We start from the raw sequence: 11,430 nt of genomic DNA, 5'->3' as shown, positions 1-11,430 counted from the left end.
TTGTGGATGTAACACCTTTTTTCTTTCACAATACATTTATTTTTAGTTGTAGTTGGTTCTAATATGATATTTTATTTTGACCTATAAGAAATTAACACCTCAACAATTGTGAAAATATTATGCTAATTTGTTGTGTTAATATTTTATTATTTTGTGAGACATTACAAATTGAACAAACCAAAAATAATGTTACAAAACTACTGTAGTTTTATGCATTCAAAAAAAAAAAAAATGCCAGTGAAATCGAACAATTGAACAAACCAAAAATATTGTAGCAAAGCACCTGTAACTTTAGGCATTCGCTCTTTTTATATATAGATAGTATTTTTATATATAGATAATGTAGGGTCTATTTTTGTAGCCCAAGCCCAAAAGATATGGGTTAAAGGCCCAACGAACTCAGAACAATGAATTTGTAGAGAGTGGGCAAAAGAGCTGGGCTGATTATGAAGTAAAAAATGGTTGGCTAGGTTACTTGCAGTGATGATAACATGAAATAATGCTTAAACAACTCCATGAATGAATGTCCGAAGAGATGTTTTATTAAGTGAACAGTGATTACAACATTCAGAGATACAATAAAATTTTTCTTTCTTTCTTTTTTCTCTCCCCTCCCTCCACTATTATCAGGGACCCTTCTTCTTTATATAGCATCCTCTCATATCATCTCCATCGTCCACCTGTTCTTCATCTGCGTATCTACTCAAATGCATGTCACGTCATGTGTCTACTTTAGTTCTTTGTGAGTGGCGGTAGCCGAGGTTACACTGTTCAGAGGTCTTCTCCACATAAATGTGACCAGAAAAGCTATTGCAGTGCATTAAATATGGTGGTAGCAGCTTTTCCTTTAGATATTTTTTAGTTCTAATCATCTCCGGATCCACCCAGAACTTATCATTATCATTGGGATTGTTAGGAAGATTATTCGAACTTTCCACACGTTTGTTTGATCAAGGCTATTTGTGGCCGAGGAGTAAGACGTCTTCGGACTAGTAGTGACCTTTTCAAACGGTATTCCCCATTTACTTCTGGGCTTCCTGCTTCAGATGGGCCGCCCTAACCACCTATTGCTCTTCGAAAATATAATAGTCCTTAATAGGGTGTCCCGGGCCCATTAAGTAGCTCTGGGTTTTTTCCCCCCACAGATAATATTATATAAAACAAAAACAAACTAGTATACTTGAGAAGAAGAAAAAAATCCATCTCACCAGATTGACTAAATGCCTTGAATAAGAATGAAAGGTTTTTTAGTAGCATTAAAACGAGTCCAAAAACTTTACTAAACCAAAGCACTATTCCTATGCCTATTAATTCTTTTTATATAGTTAATAGATACTTTTAACCTATAAACAATCAATTAAATGCATTCAAATGCACTCTTAAGTTAATTTTGAAAATAAATCTATTTTAGCATCTCACAAAAAGATTTTTAAAAAAAATATAGACGGATTTTCTTTTTGTAAAAAAGTTTATGAATACCGAAAAAATAATTTATTTCAATAAATATTATGGTAAAGTAAGGTTTGGATTAATATTTATCAGATTTAAGATATTTCAAAACTGAACAACTTGGCCCTATTTCTCAAGGTGATTAGAGACCAAATTGATCCGTTTTAAAATATATTACACATTGTTAACATAATTGACATTAATTCAAATCTCAAAAATGTTGACTATATTTTTTCCTTTATAATATAACACCGTTTTACTGATTTATTTTTAGAAACTCTTAAAAGGTTCAAAATTTTCATAAACGGTCCACGACAGGACATTGAAATTTGCACGTATGGTGAAGTTTATTTTTACGCGTTCTAAATGAGAGTGGGGCTAAAGTGTGAGTGACAGAGATCTAAGAGAGATAACTACATCTACAGACAAAAACCACATAAAAAATTATAGAATTAGAAAACAAAGAAATTAGAGCGCGAGAGAGAGAGAGAGAGAGAGCACTTTACCACTTTTAATCTTTTATATATTGCACGCATCCATAGCAACCAGAAAACACAAGGAAGACAGAGTACTCCAAAGAGAAGAGAGAGAGAAAACCCCACCAAAGCCTGTTTTTTCAAGTAAACAACACCACAAATAAGAAAAAAGATGGTGCCAAAAAATGGGTTTGTGCTATATTACAAAATTTTAGAGTCCTAAATACATACAGAAAATAAGAAGTAGAAGAAGCATCAGCAGGAGTTTGAGTTTGAGCCTTTGAGGAGTGTGGTGAAATGGGTTTGTTCATGTTGAGCTGTGCATGCATATAACAGGTGTCTGTCTGTCTTTTGTGTCAGAAAATTTAAAGCTCCAAAATTTGATTTTGTTTCTTACCTTTACTCACTGTGTGCCTCTCTCTCTCTCTCTATGGTTACGGTCTAGTTGATAAAATTCACACCAAACCCATTTCTGTTTTGTGCCTTTTGAAAGTCTTTGGGGGTGGGGTTCTTGTCTTTCAAAAACTGGAGGGTTTTGGGGTATTGAGTTCTTGTGTATTGTTGTTGTTTTGGTTCACTTTCTTAGATGAAGGCCATGCCCCTACCCTTTAAGGAGTTTCAAGGGAAGGGGGTGTTAGATTTCTCTACTGCTTCTTCAGATTCATTACCCCATCTCCACCGTCTTTACCAACAACAGCAACTACAAAAGTGGCACAACACCAACAAAGAAAATTGCTATGTGGGCACTGAGCCTACCTCAGTTCTTGACACAAGAAGCCCCAGCCCTCCAACTTCAACCTCAACTCTGTCTTCCTCTCTTGGCAACGGTGTGGCTTCAACAACAACAACAGCAACAGCAAAAGCAGCAGCAACGGCCTCAGAGAGTCACCACCAACCTTCTTCCCAAACTAGCTTAGACATAGGTGAAAAATGTGGGCTTGGAATGGAAGACTGGGAAGGTGTGTTGTCTGATTCCTCATCAGGTCAAGAACAGTCTATTCTGAGATTGATTATGGGGGACATTGAAGACCCATCTCTGGGTCTCAACAAGCTCTTGCATCAAGACCTTGAATTCAATTCAGGTTTTGGTATGATAGATCAAGGTGCTGCTTTTGGCTGTCTTGAAATGCCCAACAATTTGTTGCCTAGCATTGACCCTTCTGCTGATTTTCCATTCAATGGTGGTGGCACGAATGCAACCAGGCTTGGCTCAGTTTCGACCCCAAATCACAGCCCCATGTTCTCTGTTGCAACAAGTAATAATCTTTTGCCAGGCTCTCTATCTCATTCACCAGCCATGTTTCATCAACAACAACAACAACAGCAGGTGCAAACAATTGAAACTGTAGATGAGAAGCCACAGATTTTCAATCCCCTGATGATACACCCGAATCAAGCCCAGTATGCTCAAAACCCGGCTTTGTTTATGCCTTTAACATATGCCCAATTGCAAGAGCATCACCTTGGTTCATCACCACTGGCAAAAAGGCATAATCTTGGGGGTATTGGGCCTAATTATCAGGTCCCCAAGTCACCGTTTTCGGAACCAGGGCAAGAGCTTCTTCGAAGACAGCAACAACAACAGCAAAATCAGCTTCAGATGCTTCCTCAGCATATCCAGCAGAGGCCAATGATGGTTTCAAAGCAGAAAATGGTGTGCAATGAATTGGCAAACCAACAGCAACAGCAACAGCAATTATTATTTGATCAGTTATACCAGTTAGTAGAGCTGATAGAAACTGGGAATAATCCGGTACTCGCGCAAGAGATATTGGCGCGGCTCAATCACCAGCTCTCCCCAATTGGTAAGCCTTTTCAAAGGGCTGCTTTTTATTTCAAGGAGGCCTTGCAATTGCTCCTTCATAATACTAATAATACTAATAGCAATGCTTCTTTGAATATGTCATCACCACCACCACCACCACCTGTTAGTCTAATTTTCAAGATTGGTGCTTACAAATCATTCTCAGAAGTCTCTCCTGTACTTCAGTTTGCCAATTTTACTTGTAACCAAGCTCTTCTTGAAGCCTTGGATGGCTTTGATACCATTCACATTATTGATTTTGATATTGGGTTTGGTGGACAATGGGCTTCTCTTATGCAAGAGCTCGCCTTGAAGCAAGGCGGTGGTCCAGCTCTTAAAATCACTGCATTTGCATCTCCATCCACACATGATGAACTCCAGCTTGGTTTCACTCTAGAAAACTTGAAACATTTTGCTACTGAGATTAACCTTGCATTTGAGTTTGAATTTTTAAGTTTTGAGTCCTTGAACTCTGGTTCTTGGCCATTGCCCCTTCATGTATCGGAGAGTGAGGCAATTGCAGTGAATCTGCCAATTGGTTCCTTTTCCAACTACCCTTTATCCCTTCCTTTGGTTCTTGGCTTTGTAAAGCAGCTCTCACCGAAAATTGTGGTCTCTTTGGATAGAGGTTGTGATCGAACAGATCTCTCTTTCCCCCTTCACATAATTCATGCCGTTCAATCTTATTCGGGCCTGCTTGAATCACTGGATGCTGTTAATGTCAACCTAGATGCCTCTCAAAAGATTGAGAGATATTTGCTACAACCGGGAATTGAGAAAATTGTGTTGGGTCGTCGCCGTTCACCTGATAGAACGCCTCCATGGAGTGGTCTTTTTTTGTCATCTGGATTCTCCCCATTGACATTCAGCAACTTCACCGAGTCCCAAGCAGAGTGTCTGGTGCAGAGGACTCCAGTTCGGGGATTCCATGTCGAAAAGAAGCAAACTTCACTTGTTCTCTGCTGGCAGCGAAAGGAGCTTATCTCAGCTTCAGTTTGGAGGTGCTGAGAAGAGTTACATTTTGGAATTGGTTTTACAACTGCCAATTAATTTTTATTGCCAGGGTGCTTCATAACTTACTGTTTTAATGGATCTCTTTTTTTTTTTTTTTCCTTAAACTCTCTCGCCTGTTGTTCTTCTATGCTAATTGTCTATGCACATTAGGCCAATGTTGCCAATCAAGAAACCAAATATTTTAGTAACTGGATGGCTCTGTACAGGTGTCTTATGTTAGTCTTACTTTGAATATGGGTAATACTGTGTATTGATGTTTTTTTTTGCTTCTAAGGTGGTGGTGATTGTTTGTTGTACACTTTTAACAACAATGCAAAACAAGTGATCTAGAAAAGAAAAATTTTAACCTGCTGATGGAGTCCTTTTTGATGCATACATCTTTTGCATTTTTCTAATTGAGCATCATGGGGCTGTTTAATTTGATGTTCCCTTCTCTGTGTATGCTCAAGTTGATTTTTGAACGGCACTCCTCTAGCTTGGAGAAGTCATATATATTATTCTACTTCACGCAATTTTTTTGCCAAATTTTACATGATTTGTGAGTTACTTTAGCGTGATTTTATGAATGATTGAGGAATGATATAACCTTGTACTCACAAGTTTTATTCTTACAATTCTTATATGCCAAATAATGAGGAAGAAAAATAGTTTCTTGATATTGAATTTGTAATTTTGAAGGGTGGGGAAAGGGATCCAACAAAAGCATTTGTTGTTTGCATGCTTCACTCTGGCTAGGATTGCTTGTAATTGTGGCATTTCTTCAATGCCTAATTGGGAAAAGGGAAAAGGTCTTTGCAACCGTAATAGGTGAATGACACAACTAGCTATATAGGATTGGTTGCAACAAGAAGTTCTGAACATTCAATTTATGATGGTTTGATTTAAATACCACTTTGATAGAACATTTGTTTCAAACCCTTCTGTTTGCTACACCATTCTCATGAAATTTTAGTGAGATTTGAGTCCTTTTTTGGGGCCAAATTATCTTGTTTTTCATTGTGTGTTTTGTTTCAATATAATTACTGCCACAGTTTTATGAACATTGAAATCAACTCCATATCTTCCACTTGAGATAAATTGTTCTAAGAATAATGGCATATAAGTAGAATGTGGATCCATGTTCATAGATGTTTGGTATTGAGGGTCTCAATGATAGGATTTTGGACTAAATTCCTTTAAATACATGCATCCGTGGAACTCACATCATGCTTATGATATTTTCTGCCGAATGTAAATTGGGTGGGTACAATTACATTACAATATATAACATTAAATTAATTGTGTTTATTATATGGTTGTATGTATGTTGTGGACGGTGTGAATGCTATATTATGCATGCTAATACTTATTTATTTTAAATTGAATTGGATGTTGTTAGATTGGAATTTTTAAAGGGCTCCAGTGATGAAATCACATGGGTCTTGTACTATAGGACACCCAAATGATTAGATTAAACTCTTTCACTTTAAAAACTTGGAAGCTTTTCATTTAAATAAGCTATTATTAAGCACAACCATGATATTAAATTATTGAGGCCATGTTGTATGAGAGAGATATTTGGGGCTCTTGTTGTAATATCATAATTATTACCTGTGACAATGTAAAGAAAGGACGCAAACAGGTCAGCTCCACAGACAATGCATACCCTAAATTAGCGCGGGAAACAATCATATAATAATAATAATAATAATAATAATAATAATCAATAAAAAAAAAAACATAATCTAACTCTAGATAATTGTATTTTTTGGAATGGCAGGTAATAGATAGAACTTTATTTGATGTAAGAAACTATAATCAGGTACATGTATGGCCGTGTGTCACCAGACCAAAGATAAAACATTACAAGCAGCTTCTGAAAACATGACTCGGTGGTTGTGTGTTGCTCCTAAAATATTTTTAAATGATATCTAATTGTCAATTTTGAGTCACATTTTAGTTTTGAGTTTGTTGTTTCCTGTTGCCGTGTGTCCTATGAAATAAAGAGAAAGAGATTTGCTTTTATTTGAATTTACTGATGAATGACATTTATACTGATGAATGACATTTACTCTGAATGACATTTATTCTGACTCTGAAAGAGATTTGCTTTTCTGGATGTTTCAAAATTGTTGACCATTTTGTTATTGGATAATGTTTTTTCAACATAACATAACCCTTTATAATTACTAATGATAGCATGTACTTTCACAAATTATAGTTAATATCAGTGTTTAAAAATCGTATGAATGAATTGAGTTTCACAGGAGGTAGCAACTCATGGTAAAGAGAAAATTCTTGTTAGAGCTAATACTTGTCTTTTAACATATTCATAACTGGCATATCTAATTAACTATTTTGTGTAATCAATATTTAACCGTTCAACTAAAAACCAATTCTTATTATTATACTTTCAGTTTTTTTTGGCCAAGTAATTACACTTATTAGTTTGAAAAAAAAAAAGATTTTAGGATATTAAAAAACATAATAAGTCGCTTGGCTGCATACCTATGCCCCTGCCCAAGTGGACATGCCAAACCACATAGAGACATATGTCACTTGTGACTTGTCACAACCATTGTGCTGGAGTGGGCCCACTGATCAATGATCATAATACTTCATTATAATTCTCCTTAGTTCGATGCCTATGCATTTTTTAGTTTAAAAAATTTGTAAACGTATCATACACGCTACCATGTGCTTAATCTTTGTTCCTCTAAATATACTGGGATATCTTTATTGTACTTGTGATATGGTTGTGTATGAGATGTGTGTTGTTCTTTAAGATGGCTGCGGAGTTGACAACATGGGATGCCAATTGTGAGGATGTGTTGTGTGACTCTGTACTTGGACACTTTGTTTGTGGGAATTTGCGTCGTTGTCATGCCAATGCGCAAGTGTGGATGGAGATCACAGAGAATCTTAATGCCCGCATGGGAAGGCCTTTCCCGTGAGGCGGGTAATTAGGAGGTGGAAGCGTATTGAACAGAATTATCGCAGAGCAATGGTGGGCCGTAACAGATCTCTTCGGCCCAACGTTTCCCCTGTGTCCTCTCCAGATCGATTGTCAGATGACCCGCCGCAGGAAGAGGCGGATGCCTAGTCAAGGCAATTTAGTGCATGTTCCTTTTGATATACTGCTGACATATTTTGTTCCCATTATGTTCAGTAGCGTACTGTCTTATAGATTGCTATGTACTTAACCATGCACTAACCTAGTAGTATTTGTGACCACTTATTCAGTTTACTAAATCATTGCTTTGATCTTCCATCTTTTGTATATCTGGTCACATTGTATATGTAGTAAACCTCGATGAAGGATTTATATATTACCACTGTTTTTTGTATATCTGGTCACATTGTATATGTAGTAAACCTCGATGAAGGATTTATATATTACCACTGTTTATTATATATTACCATTGTTTCTTACATANTTATATTTTTACTTGGGTGGGCGCCCTTAAAAATTGACCACTTATCATGCTCTACGTCTAAAAGTATGTTTGTTTTAACTTATTTTATTAGGTCCAGTTAACTTTTTCGCCACGACTTCAATTATAAAATTTTCCACAATTTTATTCAAATGACACATATAAATACTAGAAAATAAAAATAATTTAAGTGGTGAATTGTACCCAAAATTGACACACATGGGTAGGTAGAGAATACTTGAAGATGACGTGAAATTAATTATTTACCATTATCAACTTGTCATTTCAATAAATTGCGCAAGAAAAGTCCCTAGCAAATTCAATTATTTATTTAGTTAATTATAATTTATTGAAAAAAATTTAAAATTACAATTATGATTTTATACAATTTTTAAAAATAAATTCATCAAGAGGGAGCCCAATAAAAAAATTAAAAAAAAAAAAAAAAAAAAAAAAGAGGAGGGGGTTGTGGAAAAAAAAAAAAAAAAAAAAAAAAAGGTAATTACCTAAAAAAATAATTATCATACTTGTTTTACCTAAAAATAAGGTAATGACACAAGACCACCTTATGTCTTTGACTAAATTATCCATTTATGACTTCTATAAGTTATCATACTTGTTTTATAATTTTTCTCATCCTGTTTTCCTAGGTTCTAACTTTTACCAAGGACTATTAATTTTAACAAACCCCATAAACAAATGCGTTAACTACTGTAAACAAAGAGAGACTCATAGCTAAGTGATGTGTAATTAACTTAGGAATTCAATCTCACCAACTAGAAAAGGAATAAGTACCCAAATGAATGAATGCATTGAGAGCTCAAATGAATGAATGCATTGGAACTCAAATCAATGAATGCATTGAGAGCTACGTTTAATGGACTTGGTAGCTGTCCATGTAGTTGATTGAAAGAAACATTTAGCAGTGCTAAATTAGAAATAGTTTCCCAAAACCAGCTGGGGATGGAACCTGAAATGCTAGCATATGAGAAGTCTAGATGCTTGAGCTTCTTCTGTGATTTAAGCCAAGCTGGAATTGAAGTACCCAAATGACAATTACCCATACAAAGATCCTGGAGTTGGAATGGAGGGACCCAATTGGGACCCAAGTGTAAAGATTTCAGCTTAGTTTAACTTTTGTTTGATTTCTTTTTGGTTTTTTCACTAACCCTCAGTACATATTTTTTTGAGCAAAACAGTGATATGAGCGGAGATTATATTAGCTCGCTTAGCTAACAAGTCTCTTATCAGTTTAGTAGAGATTTGGGAATAAAACTAAAATATATAGTCTAATCTATATTAAGAAGAGTATAAGGCAACTGTGTATCCCATACTTAGAGTTGATACAAAGTCACTACATGTAATGATAAAATTTGGCTACAAATTTGGTTGTAATTAACTGTTATAACTTTGAGATTCTTTTTTTCTTTTCTGAATTAAAAAAAATAATAATAATTCTCCAGTCAAGTATATAGATTATTTGAATTTTTAGTCCAAGCACTACATATGACTGATGATAAAACCAAGCTGAATAAAGGCGAGCAGCCCTTATAGCAACAGCAACAAACCTACCTATAACGCAATTTTCCCATTTATTTTCAGAGAATTTTAACAACATATAATAATTTCAAAGGTAGCATATTTGGCTTTGGAGTCTAGACCCATCTCATCAACATTTTTAAAATCTTAATCAAAATGGGTGAAACGGACCTTAAAACAATATGGTAAAATTGAATTAAGAATAATAAGATTTTATAAAATTTGAAAGTAGTTAACTGTATTATAGCAAATATGATATTGAATTATTAAATTTTTCTAAATTTTAGGCTAATATTGTAAAAATATATAGTTTCTAATAATTTTAAAAAGGGAGTCTAAAAATCAATTTTTTTTTTATTTAGAAAGAAACAATAAAAACGTATTTTGGCTGTGGATTCTCAAAAAGAAGAAGAGTATTTTGGCTGAGATGATGGAATTATTAGAGCTTTGAAAAATGTGATTCTGTGAGAATTTCTGTCAATTTTTTAGAAGAAACATCGAAATTGACCAACTTAGAAAGTTGTCCTAAACTATCTGAGAGAGTCCCATTAAGAAGGTTACAGGCTAGATCAAGATCAACCAGATTTTCAAGCTGACCCAACCAATTTGGTAATGTACCATACAATTGATTAGATGGCAAGGCCAAGTATTTCAGACTAGACAGTGGGCTCTAGAGAGGCAGTTTTTTTTTTTTTTTTGATATATCATTTGACACATAAAAAAAAAAAAAAAATTTCTCCAGTCAAGTATATAGATTATTTGAATTTTTAGTCCAAGCACTACATATGCTGATGATCAAACCAAGCTGAATAAAGGCGAGCAGCCCTTATAGCAACAGCAACAAACCTACCTATAACGCAATTTTCCCATTTATTTTCAGAGAATTTTAACAACATATAATAATTTCAAAGGTAGCATATTTGGCTTTGGAGTCTAGACCCATCTCATCAACATATTTAAAATCTTAATCAAAATGGGTGAAACGGACCTTAAAACAATATGGTAAAATTGAATTAAGAATAATAAGATTTTATAAAATTTGAAAGTAGTTAACTGTATTATAGCAAATATGATATTGAATTATTAAATTTTTCTAAATTTTAGGCTAATATTGTAAAAATATATAGTTTCTAATAATTTTAAAAAGGGAGTCTAAAAATCAAATTTTTTATTTAGAAAGAAACAATAAAAACGTATTTTGGCTGTGGATTCTCAAAAAAAGAAGAAGAGTATTTTGGCTGAGATGATGGAATTATTAGGTTTCGCCAATAAAGATTGAACCTTTACTAAAACCACTTTTATCTGGTAGTTATTGTAAAATTAAATACCTTAAATAAATTGAAATCATTGTTAAAATAAAATTCAAATATAATCAAAACGTTCTAATTCATTATGCATGTGAACCTAAATACAAAATAGTAAAATTCTAATAATTTTATTGTTAAAAAAAGAAGAAGATTGGAATCCTACAAAATATCATAACATAAATTACAATCTTAACGGGATCTTGCATATTAAGTTTTTAATTAACGTATATATTGTTTTTAGTTTTTTTATTTTTATTTTTTAGATTGTAACATCATAAGATTTTAATTAATAACTATGCATTTGAAGAAGTAGATAGGGGTAATCAGTTTGAGGCTTCCTTAAATCCCTATTGGTACCAAGTACCAACATTTCCAAATAACTTGTAGTTGCCGACTATTTTAAGTGGTAACATCGTACCAAGGATAGA

The 11,430-nt window shown here is 34.2% G+C and overlaps 1 protein-coding gene across 1 annotated transcript; it reads left to right on the top strand.

The window, feature by feature from the left end:
* Positions 1-1,919: 1,919 nt before the first annotated feature.
* LOC112020375 (scarecrow-like protein 22) lies at positions 1,920-5,001 on the top strand. The gene has a single exon (XM_024052940.2). It carries the CDS (start codon positions 2,512-2,514, stop codon positions 4,735-4,737), a length of 2,226 nt encoding a protein of 741 aa, XP_023908708.1. The 5' UTR covers positions 1,920-2,511; the 3' UTR covers positions 4,738-5,001.
* Positions 5,002-11,430: the final 6,429 nt, after the last annotated feature.

Source organism: Quercus suber, unplaced genomic scaffold, assembly GCF_002906115.3.
Source record: "Quercus suber isolate HL8 unplaced genomic scaffold, Cork oak 2.0 scaffold_153, whole genome shotgun sequence".
NCBI classification, from domain to species: Eukaryota; Viridiplantae; Streptophyta; class Magnoliopsida; order Fagales; family Fagaceae; genus Quercus; species Quercus suber.
The sequence above is the reverse complement of the archived record's forward strand: the minus strand, read 5'-3'. Positions and strand labels throughout refer to the sequence as shown.